Source organism: Tachyglossus aculeatus, chromosome 12 (genome assembly GCF_015852505.1).
Source record: "Tachyglossus aculeatus isolate mTacAcu1 chromosome 12, mTacAcu1.pri, whole genome shotgun sequence".
NCBI classification, from domain to species: Eukaryota; Metazoa; Chordata; class Mammalia; order Monotremata; family Tachyglossidae; genus Tachyglossus; species Tachyglossus aculeatus.
The window spans coordinates 36,026,766-36,041,542 of NC_052077.1; the positions used below are offsets into that span (position 1 = coordinate 36,026,766).

The 14,777-nt window shown below is 44.3% G+C and overlaps 1 protein-coding gene across 2 annotated transcripts in view; it reads left to right on the forward strand.

Moving 5' to 3' along the window:
- GALNTL6 (polypeptide N-acetylgalactosaminyltransferase like 6) overlaps positions 1-14,777 on the forward strand; it is a 775,084-nt gene that overhangs the window by 657,572 nt on the left and 102,735 nt on the right. For both annotated transcript variants that reach the window (XM_038755166.1, XM_038755167.1), the window contains exons 6-7: positions 1,754-1,939; positions 5,045-5,228. In XM_038755166.1, coding sequence (XP_038611094.1) covers positions 1,754-1,939; positions 5,045-5,228 — 370 coding nt within the window. The remainder of the gene's footprint in view (positions 1-1,753; positions 1,940-5,044; positions 5,229-14,777) is intronic.

The following is a 14,777-nucleotide window of genomic DNA, read 5'->3' on the forward strand; positions in this document are numbered from 1 at the left end:
AGTAAGTGCTTAACAAGTATCATTATTATTGTTATTATTATCATGCCTAGCTAGCTATGCAAACACCTGGCTTGACCTTTCCCTCATAAACCACTGCATCTGCTAATGTCCAAGGAGATGAAACAATCCATCACAGGCAGCTGATTTGTTTTGTCCATCCCTGAGGTGATTCTCCGCCTTCGGTTAGTTTTTAATTAGAAGCAGAAACATGTCCAAACTCCTGGCTTTCCGATCTCCAGTACGGTGGCCTTCAGTGAGATGGAACGGGCTGGAACATCCCAGCTGCCTCACTCCCACAATCGAATTCCGTTAGCCATGTCATCAGCCGTCCCCGTCAAATGGCCACCAGTTGCCGAGTTTGTTTTCCAGATTGCCATTTCCCCGTGATGGGGGGATAGGGGCAGCGAACCCTTTGGGAAGTGCCATTTCTACAGTACATATATTCCTCCTCATGTGCTTCCAACCAAAACAAACCCTCATGGGAAGCCACAAAGGGAAGGCCTTTGTGGGAAGAACCATGAAGCAGGACCTCCATCTGGTCTGAGACGGTAGATTCCAGGCACTGGTTGGCATCCTGCACTGCTCTGGTCCAGGAACTGATGGTGAAGGACAGCAGGCCAATGGCCACTGGACAGTGAAAGATCTAGAATGACAATAATAATCATAATCATAATAGCATTTGTTAAGCACTTACTATGTGCAAAGCACTGTTCTAAGCCCTGGGGAGGATACAAGGTGATCCGGTTGTACCACGTGGGGCTCACAGTCTTAATCCCCATTTCACAGATGAGGTAACTGAGGCACAGAGAAGTGAAGTGACTCACCCAAAGTCACACAGCTGACAAGTGACGGAGCTGGGATTTGAACCCATGAACTTTCCACTGAGCCGTGTTGCTTCTCTCTTTGACAATGACTCTCTTTCAGCGAGTCTGTAATTTATTTATATCCATCTATCTCCCTCTCTAGACTGTATGCTCGTTGTGAGCAGGGGAGGTGAATGCTACATTGTTAGTCATTCATTCATTCAATCGTATTTATTGAGTGCTTACCGTTGCAGAGCACTGTACTAAGCTTCTGGGAGAGTACAAAATAAGAAACAGACATATCGTACACTCCCAAGGGCTTAGTACAGTGCTCTGCACACAGTAAGCACTCAATAAATACGATTGAAGTCAAGTTAGAGAAGCAGCAAGGCATTAGAGAAGCAAGATGCCTCAGCTCTTAAAGTACGGGCCCGGGAGTCAGAAGGTCATGGGTTCTAATCCTGGCTCCACCATTTTTCTGTTGTGTGACCTTGGGCAAGTCATTTCACTTCTCTCTGCCTCAGTTATCTCATCTTTAAATGGGAATTGTGACTGTGAGTCCTGTGTGGGACAAGGACTGTGTCCAACCCGATTTGCTTCGTATCCACCCCAGCGGTTAGTACAGTGCCTGGCACATAGTAAGCACTTAACAAATATCATAATTACTATGACGAGTATGAAGTCAGGGGTGGGATTCCAATTCACGTTTCAGGATACCCTCAGTGGCGCTCAGCTAGAATGTGGCCTGAGAGCTTGATTGAACCTCCTCAATTTGCCTTCTTGGAAATGAGAGCGGTCATGTTACCTGAGCTAAACTAACTTTTTGCCTCTTCCTCCCTCTCAGTGTTTATATCTGCATTCACCCTGGCCCTGGGATTAATGAACTCTGTTCTTTCTCTGGCCTCCCATCCTCCCCTTCCCCCTCCTCTGCTTCCATTTCCATTTTCTAGAGCACTTGAAGGAAAAACTGGAAGAGTACATGGCCCGGTTTTCCAAAGTGAGGATAGTGCGTACCAAGAAACGGGAAGGCCTCATCCGGACCCGACTCCTGGGAGCGTCCATGGCCAAAGGAGAAATCTTGACGTTCCTGGATTCCCACTGTGAGGTTAACGTCAACTGGTTGCCCCCTCTTCTCAGTAAGTAGTTGCCATCTATCAATTAACCGGTAGTATTTATTGAGTGCTTCCTCTGTGTAGAGGGCTGGATTGAGCACTTGGTGGAGTATAATCAGTAGGTGTGATCCCTGCCCTCAAGGAGTTTAGTCACCTGGGTGCAGGATTCTATACTCAACCCTTGGGGGAGGACAATAGAGTTATTTAACATGGCCCCTGCCTTCAAGGAGATTACAATCTACTTTATGCACAGGACTGTACTAAGCATCTGGGAGAGTTCAGTAGAGTTAGGTGACACTTTACCATAATAATAAAATTTACTCAGGGCCCACCAGAGCCACTGCCCTATACCAAGAAGTCCTAAGCTCACTGTGGGCAGGAAATATGTCTGTAATATTGTTTTATGGTACTCTCCCAAGCTCTTAGTAGAGTGCTCTGTACACAGTAAGTGCTTGATAAATACAACTGACTATGATTGGCTAAGGACATATAAAATGAAGCGACACATACCCAGCCTACAAGGAGCTTGCACTCTAATGAGGAGATAGACATAAACAATATGAACCAATAGAGGAATCACAGTAAATAATTGAAACTGCAATTGAACGAGAGCGCTCAATAAATACGATTGAATGATGGTCCCTTGCTCATTGCTGAATTCCTCCCATACCTCTGATTGTTTCACCGTGATAATTGCTGGATAGTCTTGGAAAAGGAGAGCAGGGAGACAAACTAATTTATAAGGGATTGTATCGGATTAGAACCAAGGCAAAAGAGACTTAGTGGGAGGGATACAGGTTAGCCTAAGTTACAGGAAAGAAAAACGATGTTACCTTCAATAAGCGCTGGCCACAAGACTGTAGCTTTTCTCAATGCTTTTTTTTAGTTTAGGAAACTGGGTTTCAACAATATGTATTGAGCATTTGTTTTTCATTTCTCTACCACCTTCCCCAGTTGATTGCAAGAGTAATAGCAACATCCCTCATGTTTTATAGAGCTCCATTTTGTTCAAGGAACTCAAAACGCAGTCTGGATGAGTTAATCATGATGGTGCTTGTTAAGTGCTTATTATGTGCCAGGCATTGTGCTAAGCACTGGGGTTGCTACACAATAATCAGATCGGACAGAGTTCCTGCCTCACAGAAGACTCACGAGCTGAGAGGGAGAACAGGAATTTCATCCCCAACTTGCAGATGAGGAAATTTCTTCTAGACTGTGAGCCCGATGTGGGCAAGGACTGACTCTATTTGTTACCGAACTGTACTTTCCGAGTGCTTAGTACAGTGCTCTACACACAGTTAGTGATAAATAAATACAATTGACTGAATGAAACTGAGGCAAAGAGAGGTTAAATGACTTGCCAAGGTCACACAGCAGACACATGTGGAGCTGGGACCAGAACCCAGGTAATCATAATCATAATCATGTTACTATAAAGTGATTACTGTGTGCCAAGCACTGTACTAAGGGCTGAGAAAGATAAAAGATCATAAGGTCGGACACAGTCCCTGCCCCACATGGGACTTAAAGTCTAAATACTCTCAATCTCATGCTCTTTCCAACAGGAAGGGTTGCCTCTAAAGTACCATTAACTCTCCCACTTGCCTGGGAGTAGGCAGTTAGAACAGCAAATATTATTGTCCCTGACAATGGCACCTCAGTTAGCGGAAACTAATAGGATTTAGTTGAAGTCAGGAAACCTCTGGTCTGCGAGCTAGCAACCTATCATTTATAAACGAAATTGAAATCAGGGCTCCACACCCAGAGGAGCTACTCTAGCACCAACCTATTCACTAGATCTTGATCTTTTCTATCTCAATGCTAACTCCTCACCCTCATCCTGCCTCTGGCCTGAAACTCCCTTCCCGACTTCATATCCAACAGAACACTGCTCTCCCCACATGAAAAGCCTTATTAAAAACACATCTCCAGCCAGAGGTCATGGGTTCTAATCCCGGCTCCACCACTTGTCAGCTGTGTGACTTTGGGCAAGTCACTTCACTTTTCTGGGCCTCAGTTCCCTCATCTGTAAAATGGGGATTAAAACTGTGAGCCCACATGGGACAACTTGATCACCTTGTTATCCCCTCCCCAGCGCTTAGAACAGTGTTTTGCACATAGTAAGTGCTTAATAAATGCCATCAAAAAAAAAGAAATGAGGCTCAGGGAAAAAGCAAAGGATTCCTAAGGCTGCCAGAAGCCAAGAAATCTTCCAGAAATTAGACAGGTCTGCCCTTTAGATGCAAGCGTCTTGAGAGTAGGGACTCTATCTCTTACCTGCGTCATACTTTGACAAGAGTTTAGTATGGTGCTCAGACTCCTAAAGGTGCTCAAGACATGATAATGATAGTAACAGTGGTATTTGTTAAGCACGTTTTCTGAGTCAAGCATTGTGCTAAGCACTGGCATAGATATAGGATAACCCAATCAGAAACAATCTATGTCCCACACAGCGCTCATGATGTGATGGAGCTCGTTATGGGCAGGGAACGTGTCAGCTAATCTGTTGTACTGTATTGTACTCTCCTAAACACTGGAAAAGCAGCCTGGCTCAGTGGAAAGAGCCCAGGCTTTGGAGTCAGAGGTCATGGGTTCAAATCCCGGCTCCACCAGTTGTCAGCTGTGTGACTTTGGGTAAGTCACTTCACTTCTCTGTGCCTCAGTTCCCTCATCTATAAAATGGGGATTAAGACTTTGAGTCCCCCATGGGACAACCTGATCACCTTGTTAACTCCCCAGTGCTTAGAACAGTGCTTTGCACATAGTAAGCACTTAATCAATGCCATCATTATTATTATTACAGTGCTGTGCACTCAGTAAGCACTCAGTAAATACCATTGATTGATTGAGGGAAAAGAGTATTTAATCCCCATTTTACAGATGAGGAAACTGAGGCCCCAAGAAGTCAACCGACTTGCCTGAAGACCCACAGCAGGAAATTGGGGGAAATAAGATTGGTCAGTTGATTGGTTTGAGGAAACTGAGGCCCAGAGAAGTTAAGTGACTTGCCCAAGGTCCCACAGCAGACAACTGGGGGAAATACGATTAATTGGTTGATCCGTTCCACTGGGGTACAGTCGATGGGTGGAAGAGACGTGCTTTTTCCGATCATACACTTTCACCTTTCAGACCAGATTGCCCTGAACCACAGAACCATCGTGTGCCCCATGATCGACGTCATTGACCACAATCACTTTGGGTACGAGGCCCAGGCTGGGGATGCCATGAGGGGAGCCTTCGACTGGGAGATGTACTACAAAAGGATCCCCATCCCACCTGAGCTGCAGAGGACTGATCCCAGTGACCCTTTTGAGTGAGTAGCCGCTGGATGGGGCAAGATGGACACAGGGAGTGGGGGGAGAGGATGCCTATAAGATGACACATCTTTCTGAGACCTGCTAAGTGGGAGTAAGGATTGCCAATCAAAGGCAGTAAGGCTGGACACAGCGAAATGCAAAACAGTGGAGAGAAATCAAACTAACGGGAATACTTCAGCCTGGGTGGCGTAGATACATCTTCTCTACTTCTAATTTTGCTCAGTGGGAGGAAAAAACATGCGTGGGTGTGTGTAGATGTGTATACGAAAGAGAGGAAGAGGGAAGGAGAGTGGGTATGTGTATAAAAGAGAAAGAGGCAATCAATCAATCATATTTATTGATTGCTTACTGTGTGCAGAGCACTGTACTAAGCGCTTGGGAAGTACAAGCTGGCAACATATAGAGACAGTCCCTACCCAACAGTGGGCTCACAGTCTAGAAGGGGGAGACAGAGAACAAAACCAAACATATTAACAAAATAAAATAAACAGAATAAATATGTACCAGTTAAATAAATAGAGTAATAAATATGTACAAACGTATATACATAGATACAGGATACATATATACAGGAGAGGCAAGGAGAGAGACTGTGTGTTCTCATATTTAAGAGAGATTGGTGAGTAGAAAAGAGAGGGAAAGGATGGCTATACCGCTACTAGAGGCTTTCTCTTTAGTTTTCCCAACAGGATTCTTTGAACTGATTTTCACTTATTATGTGTTCACTGGAGATTGATGAAATAGATGCACTATCTAGACCTACATTCTGCTAGCCAATACCCTTATTTATGATGGATGACTTTGCTGCTGTCTGTATATTGCTATAATTTAAACACAAGGGTATCAAACCAGATACCGATAAATAATTTCCGATCCGCCTGCTCTGATCCAGGTATTGTATGGATCCGGTAATTTACAGTAACGATCTGACAGGCTCCACAAAGCTAGATCCATTTTCATTTCATCTTATTCCCTTAAATCGAGGGGATTTATTCTCATCAACAGAGAAAGAGTTGGCGTTGGGGCTTCACTTTGGTGAGTTCTGCCAATTCCTCATGAGGTTCGCGTCCCAACCCCAAGCCAAGGCATCCGTTACACAATCTATCCATCGGTCATTGGTATTTATTGAGTGCTTACTGTGTGCAACACTGTACTAAGAGCTTGGGAGAGTACAATACAGTCTGGGGAGAGCAACAGGAGAGAGAGCGTCATCTGGGGAGAGCCAGGTTTCAGTGATGGTGAGGAAGAGTGGGGATTGGGTCAGCAAGAGGTTCATTGCCATCCCAATTTCCACAGTTAGCAGTTGGAAAATCATCAGAATAATGGGAATGTCCATGTTTGTGACATTCCAGTCTTCCCAGGCACCCTCCTCTGCAGGTACCTTGGAGAACCAACACTATCCTTTAAATACAGGGCAGGGAACTTCCTTGGAAAAGAATGAGATTACTAGAAAGAAGAGTTTGATGGCCGTGCATCCCCCTTCCCTCCATTCCGGGTCTTGAGGCCCTGGACCAGGACTTGCCCTGAGAGGAAAACTCAAGAAGACCAGTAGCATAGGGAAGGTGGGAAGAGGAAGTGACATGTGGCGGGCACTTAGTGGCCGAAAGAGCTCGGATCTGGGAGACAGAGGACCTAAGTGTTTTTGTTTTTTTAATGGCGTTTGCTAAACACTTACTATGTGTCAAGCACGGTTTAAGCATTGGGGCATATGCAAGCTATTCAGGTCAGAAACAGGCCCTGTTCACACAGGGCTCACAATCTAAGAAGGAGGGAGAACTGCTATTGAATCCCCATTTTGCACAAAGTTAAGTGACTTACCCAAGGTCACACAGCAAGCAATTGGCAGAGCTGGGAGTAGAACCCAGGTCCTGCTGCTCTTTTCACTAGGCAGTGCTGCTTCCCCATATTTATTACCTCCATGAATAAGAAATTTGAATACCATCCCAGGGCAGGGGGTAGGAAACAATCCAGTCATCTGAGGAAACCCCTGAAGACAGGAAATCTGACTCCTCTCTTATCTTGAAAACCTCAAGTTCCATTAAAAAAATCATTCTGCACTGTGTATGGACAGAGGAAACTAGCTAGAGTTGACTTCCTCTCTTCTGGCATGGGATTAACATGCTTCACGTACAGACCCGAGAAACATCCCCCATCCCTGTACTGACGTTCAAAATTGTTGTCAAATACACTTTCAGCATGACATTCACAGGCACCTTACTAAACTGCCTAGCCAGCTGGGCTGATAACCTTCAGAATTCAATTACTTCTTATTTCCGTCACCCACTTGGGTGGCTGCAACTTGCAGGCTCCTCCTGAACATGCTTTTTCTGCTTAAAACCCAGGAGATTCCCCCTTGATGGGGCACTAGCTGTTCCACTGTGAATGTGATTGCTACTTAGTGTCTGCTTTGACCTGGAAATCAGCATCTGCCTTGCTAGATAGCCTTGGGGCTGGGAACAGTTAATTGTGGCATTTGTAAAGTGCCACAAGTCCTGGGGTACTCAGTCCTGGGGTACTCAAAGGGCCACAGTCTAAGAGGGAGGGAGAATGGGTATTTAATCCCCTTTGTACAGATGAGGAATCGGAGGGCTAGAGAAGTCCATTGATTTGCCTAAGGTCACGCAGAAAATAAGTGGCAATGGCAAGATTAGAACCCAAGTCCCTTGACTCCAGGCCCACAATTTGTCCACTAAGCCCCAATTCAATTCGATTCAATCATATTTATTAAGAGTTTTGAGCGAAGCACTGTACTAAACCCCACTGCTTCTCTGGACAGTATGTCAATAATCTCACCAACCCGGTGGCTCAGTGGAAAGAGCACGGGCTTTGGAGTCAGAGGTCATGGGTTGAAATCCCGGCTCCGCCCGTTGTCAGCTGTGTGACTTTGGGCAAGTCACTTCACTTTTCTGGGCCTCAGTTACCTCATCTGTAAAATGGGGATGAAGACTGTGAGCCCCACATGGGACAACCTGATCACCTTGTATCCTTCCCAGCGCTTAGAACAGTGCTTTGCACATAGTAAGCGCTTAACAAATACCAAAATTATTATTATTAGTAATTATTAAGTGGCAGAGTCAGAATTAGAACCCAGATCCTTCTGATTTCCAGACCCATGCTCTATTTACTAGGCCACACTGTTTTTCTCCGGTGCTCAAGGAAAATCTACCAAGAAACTAAACTATGGACTGCATCTATGACAGAGATCATAATGCCACCACAAAAGATTGTTTTAATGAGAGAACAATGAATTCTGGGAAAATTCTGTAGTAAAGCAGGTGACCCAATTGTGCTTTTCTATTCCATCCACAGCTGCCAGACTTCCACTTCGAAAATCATCCGATGATTTTAAAAGTTAAATCTGACCTTGCTTCTTAGTCACTGGAAGGTTTGTGCCCTAGTTGCCTAAAATCACTATAAATACTGAGATGGAATAAGGGAGAAGATAAATGAGAGGATTTTATTTCACCTTTTAGCCCAAAATGGAAAAAAAAAAAAGAGTAGGAGAGGAATGTACCACCTGATACTTGGAGAAAACCACTAGACTCTGTCAATATCTTATTGATTGAATTGACTTGACATTCAAAATTCTAATTCACTGCTTGAACAAATTGCCAGGAGAGAAAATAGAACTTCAAGGAGTTTGCATGCCTAGCCAAAAAACTTATCTTTCCAGGGAACTCATCAAGATTTGTTTGAACCCAAAATTGGGCCTGCTATATTTCAGCAGAATGGGCAAACATTAGAATGGGTTATTGAGGCAGGTGCTCCATTATTATTGTTGTTATTATTATCATTATATTAAGTACTTGCTATGTGTCAAACACTCTTCTAAGTGCTGGCATAGAGATTAACTCACAGTCTAAATAGGAGAGAGAACAGGTAATTTTAAATTCATGTTTTACAGATGAGGAAACTGAGACCTAAAGAAGTTAAGTGACTTGTCCAAAGTCACATAGAAATCAACTGGCAGTGCTGGAATTAGAACCCAAGTCCTCTGATTCCCAGGCCTCTGCCTCCCTGGACCTCTGATCCCATCTCTGGAAAGGTTAAATAGAGTAAATTGGGGTTAAAAGTACCTGAAAGTAAGAGGATTGATTAAAAGATCTCTCTGTGCCTATGGAGCTCATACTGAGAACTGCAAAACTTCTCAAGCCCTCCTTTGTTACAATCCCTGGCCCATTCTTCAGGTGATTCTTTCCCACACACTGTTCCCCACAGACACAAACAGCTAGAGTCACAAAACAACCTGAGTGTCTCCTCCTTAAAACCACAGGCTTCTCACATAATAGCCACATAATATTGTACCAACATGCTATCAGAGTAGGGCTAATGGTATGATGATGATGATGATGGCATTTATTAAGTGCTTACTATATGCAAAGCACTGTTCTAAGCGCTCGGGAGATTACAAGGTGATCAGGTTGTCCCACGGGGGGCTCACAGTCTTCATCCCCATTTTACAGATGAAGTAACTGAGGCACAGAAAAGTGAAGTGACTTGCCAAAAGTCACACAGCTGACAATTGGTGGAGCGGGGATTTGAACCCATGACCTCTGACTCCAAAGCCCGGGATCTTTCCACTGAGCCATGGTGCTTCTCATGCCACTTGTCTGCTGAGTCAACTTGGGCCTGTCACTTAATCATTCAATATTATTTATTGAGTGCCTACGTTGTACAGTAAGGATTTGGGAGAGCCCAATATAATAAAGTTGGTAGACATACTCCCTGAAAACAAGAGCTTATTGGGTGCTTACATCAAGCAGAGCACTGTAAAAAGCTTGGAAGAGTAATGCAGTTAGTGAACATGATCCCTGCCCTCAGGGGGCTTACAGCCTAGTATGGGAGTTACTCATTAAAATAAATAACAGGTAAGCAGCATGGCCTAGTGGGAAGAGCATGGGTTTAGGAGTCAGAAGACCTGGCTTCTAATCCCGGCTCTGCTAATTGCTCTGCCAATTGCTTGCTGTGTATCCTTGGGCAGGTCCCTCAATTTCTCTGTACCTCAGTTTCCTCAACTGTAAATGGGGATTCAATACCCATTCTCCCTCCTACCTAAGACCGTGAGCCCATGTGGGACAGCGACTGTGTCTGACCTAACTGACTTGTACCGACCCTAGGGCTTAGAATGGTGTCTGATGCAGAGTAAGCACTTTACAAGTACCATAAAACAAACGATACAAGTTATTTCTGCCTCTGTTTTTTCACCTGTAAAATGGAGATTATACCTGTCCTCCTTAGACTGTGAGCCCCACGTGGGACAGGGATTGTTTCTGATCTGCATCTATTGTTGTTACCCCCTGCTCTTAATACAGTGTTTGGCACATAATAAGGTATTAAATATCACATTTATTATGCCATTATTAATATTAATATTAGTAGTGCTTCTACTACTAGAGAAGCAGCGTGGCTCAGTGGAAAGAGCCCGGGCTTTGGAGTCAGAGGTCCTGGGTTCAAATCCCAGCTCTGCCAACTGTCAGCTGTGTGACTTTGGGCAAGTCACTTCACTTCTCTAGGCCTCAGTTCCCTCATCTATAAAATGGGGATGAAGACTGTGAGCCCCCCGTGGGACAACCTGATCAACTTGTAATCTCCCCAATGCTTAGAACAGTGCTTTGCACATAGTAAGCGCTTAATAAATGCCATCATTATTATTATTCTTATTCTTATTCTTATTCTTATTCTTATTATTATTATTATTATTTTTCTCGGGGACTAGATTAAAGTCCATATTCGGCCCCTGCAGTTGAGTGTTTGTTGCCAGACTGGTGAAGCAAAAGCTGCCCAAGTACTTCCTTTTGTGCTTCCTTTTAATTCCAGAATCATGGAATTAACATGAGTGCAAGTCCTACACCAAAGCTACTGTGGGCTAGGCTGGAACTCCAGCTTTGTCTTTGCAAATGGAATAGGGGAAATACCTGGGGTAGTTCAATGAATTTCTTAACGGCCCTAGCAGAGTCAGCAGTGATGCTAGACCTCATTCCCCATTCTAGGTTTTATTACAGACCTCACCAAATTGAAAATGAATTCCCAGTGAACGAGAGCAGTGTGAGTCAGAAGGTTGTGGGTTCTAATCCCTGCTCTGCCACTTATCTACTGTGTGACCTTGGGCAAGTCATTTCACTTCTCTGTGCCTAAATTATCTCATCGGCAAAATGGGGATTAAGAGTGTGAGCCCAGTGTGGACCAGGGACTGTGTCCAACCCAATTACCTTGTATCTACCCCAGCACTTAGTACAGTGCCTAGCACATAGTAAGCACTTAACAAATACCAAAATTATTATTAATGTTGTTATTATTAGTGAGGGCCTTGCCAATAACTTGCCAAACATTGAAGTAGAGAACCAGTATTCAGGCAACCCTTCCAGGGGGTGACAAGAAAGAAGCAAAGTGCTATGCCTGTATCATCACTAGATGGTAACTGAGGGTGGGGGACTGAAGAACAAACAGAGCATTGGGAGAAAATGATTTTTCCCTGGCAAGCCAATCAATCATATTTACTATAGCATTTACTATATGCAGAGCACTCTGTACTAAGCACTCGGGAGTGTACAGTACAACAGAACTAGCAGATATAGTCCCTGTACCTAATGAGGTTACAGTCTAGAGGGGAAGACAGACATTAATATAAATAAGACAGGAATCTTCTCTTTGAGTTTCATCTGCCAAGGATACATGGATGTGTAGGGAAAGTGGTGCTTTGCCTCAAGTATCTAGTGAAACCCAAAAAATCTAGCACTTAGTAATAGGCACTTAACAAATACCACAATTATTATTATTTTTATTATTATTCAGCTGCTGCTAAGTGCTCTGTCAAGTTTGGCATCCCTTTTATGGAACAGAATCAGCGGTAGCGTGAGTGAACGAAAAAGACTGTAATGTTTCCAATAAGTGTTCTAGCAGCAGTAACACAGGCCGCACTCTTAATTAACTGTTGGCTACAACTATTTCAGTCCTGTCAGCTTTCTCCATTAGACCCCTGAATGCTCTGAGCTGCGTGGGCCCATTGGAAAGGCTGGAAACAGGGCTAACATAACCGGGGTGGGGGGTCCCGCCTGCCCCTAGAAAGGGACATGGGAAGGCAGGGGAGAAGGCAGGAGAGCGTGTTTACACATTGGAGCCCTGTCCAACCAGGCTGAGTCAATGGGCACCCAGTAAGTAGCCTGAAACGGAGTGTCTCTTGCACCCCGTGGTGGTCAATCATCAGCTCACCGTAAGGATGGATCCAACACCCAAAAACCATGCAGTGGGAAGGAGTGACGAATCTTGGCCAAAGAGCCAAAGGTTGAATGCCTCCAAAGTTGAGACCCATATTAGCTGCTGTGCTGTGAGAGATTAAAAAGGGTGATAACAGCACATCCCCAGTTTAGCCTCAGCCCACTACATACTTTCAAGCTGCCATGTGAAGAAAGCACCTTTGTCTAATTGTTTCTTTGTTGCAGAGAGATGCCGCTGATTATTAATTACCTGTTCATAGCCACCTACAGAGTGTGACTGTTTATATAAATTAAGTGGGATAGGGCAACTCCTCTCGGCTTCCTGGATCCACCCAGCTGATTTTGGAGACTCCCTCCTGGGTTTCATCGTAAGGGCAAACAGCCGTTTTATTTCCCTGGGAGCACAAACTGTATGTGACAAGCAGTCAATTAGCTGGGGCAGTAGAGAAGAGACAAAGAAATAATAAAGTGGCCTAAGGGAATCAATCCCTTAGTAAGGGGTGTTCAGCAGTGACTCTGTACACAGGGCTCTACTGTTTGGGAGAGTGCAAAAAAAGGAAAAGAGCCTTAAGAAGCTTACAGTCTAAAGGAAACTATTGATGTGAAATTATCTATAGTAGGAGGAAAAAGGGAACATGAAGATGGTCAGGTGAATTAATAAGTGCTTATATTAGAGTTTGTAGTATGAACAAAAGTATTCCAGGTGACTGGGAGCGATTGAGGTAGACTTCCTGGAGGAGGGGGCATTTTTGAAGAGCTCTAGAAATGAGGAGAGTTGTATCCTGAAGACCTGGAGAAGGAATCAATTTTATTTATTGAGCACTTAACCATGTGCAGAGCACTGTACTAAGCACTTGGGAGAGTACTATATAGCAATGAACAAAACCATTCCCTGCCCACAACAAGCTTACAGTCTAGAGGGGGAGACAGACATTAATATAAATGAACTACAGATATGTACATAAGTGCTGTGGGGCTGGGAGGGGGGGCGATAATAATAAAATAATAATAATGGCATTTATTAAGCGCTTACTATGTGCAAAGCACTGTTCTCAGCGCTGGGGAGGTTACAAGGTGATAAAGTTGTCCCACAGGGGGCTCACAGTCTTAATCCCCATTTTACAGACGAGGGAACTGAGGCCCAGAGAAGCTAAGTGACTCGCCCAAAGTCACACAGCTGACAATTGGTGGAGCCGGAATTCGAGCCCACGACCTCTGACTCCAAAGCCCATGCTCTTTCCACTGAGTCAGGCCAATGCAAAAGGGAGTTGGTGAAGAGGAAAGGAAGCTTAGTCAGGGAAGCAGCCTGGACTAGTAGTTAAAGGAGGAATATGGGGGAAAGGCCTGGGAATCAGAAGCACCTTGGTTCTAATCCCGGCTCTGCCACTTGTCTGCTGCGTGACCTTGGACGAGTCACTTAATGTCTCTGTGCCTCAGTTCCCTCATGTGTAAAATGGAGATTAAAACTGTGAGCCCCACGTGGGGACATGGACTGTGTCCAACCTGATTGGCTTGTATCTACCCCAGTGCTTAGAACAGTGTCTGGCATATAGTAAGCACTTAATAAACACCATAAAAAAAAGTAGGAGAAGAGAACTGACGAGAGCAAAAGAGGTGTGAAAAGCCTTGGAGACAATGACCACAGGTTTCTGCTCGATCATCATCATCAGTGCTATTCATTGAGCACTTACCATGTGCAGAGCACTGTACTAAGCACTTGGGAGAGTATAACACAACAGAGTTGGCAGACACGTTCTCTAACATAAGTTTACAGTCTAGAGGACGAGCCTGAAGGTCACTGGGAGGGTTTTGAGGAGTGGAAAGAAAAGAGGATCTGAGCAGCATTACAAAGCTTTAGGGTGGCAGAAATAATTAAAAAGATGCATCAATGGTAGGTTTTTTTGATAGATTACTAGATTTCCATCGGGTGGGAAATCTTACATTTTATTCCAACACACACAGAATTTGTCTTTTGTTCGATAAACTATAAGTACTCCAAAAATAGCAAGTCCAGTCCCGTTCCCTCCACCTTGCCCCCGCCCTCAAAAAATGTTTCTCCTGACAGTGCTTTAAAGTTTCACCCCGCTTTTACCTTTACTTTAAATTGTGCTCTTAAAAGACGCAGGAGCCAAGTGGTTACCCTTGGTGTGACGTTTGAGAGTAGCTCTCAGTGCAAAGATGCTGGATAGACTATAGCCGTAGACAGATCCCCATCTGTCTCAAGTAATGATTATTAAGAAATATCATTCAGTGTTTGCATCCCGTGTAGGAAGCAGGAGCGAGGGGAACTTGGAAAAACAGCTTGGGGAAGTATCGGCGGTATTATACTGC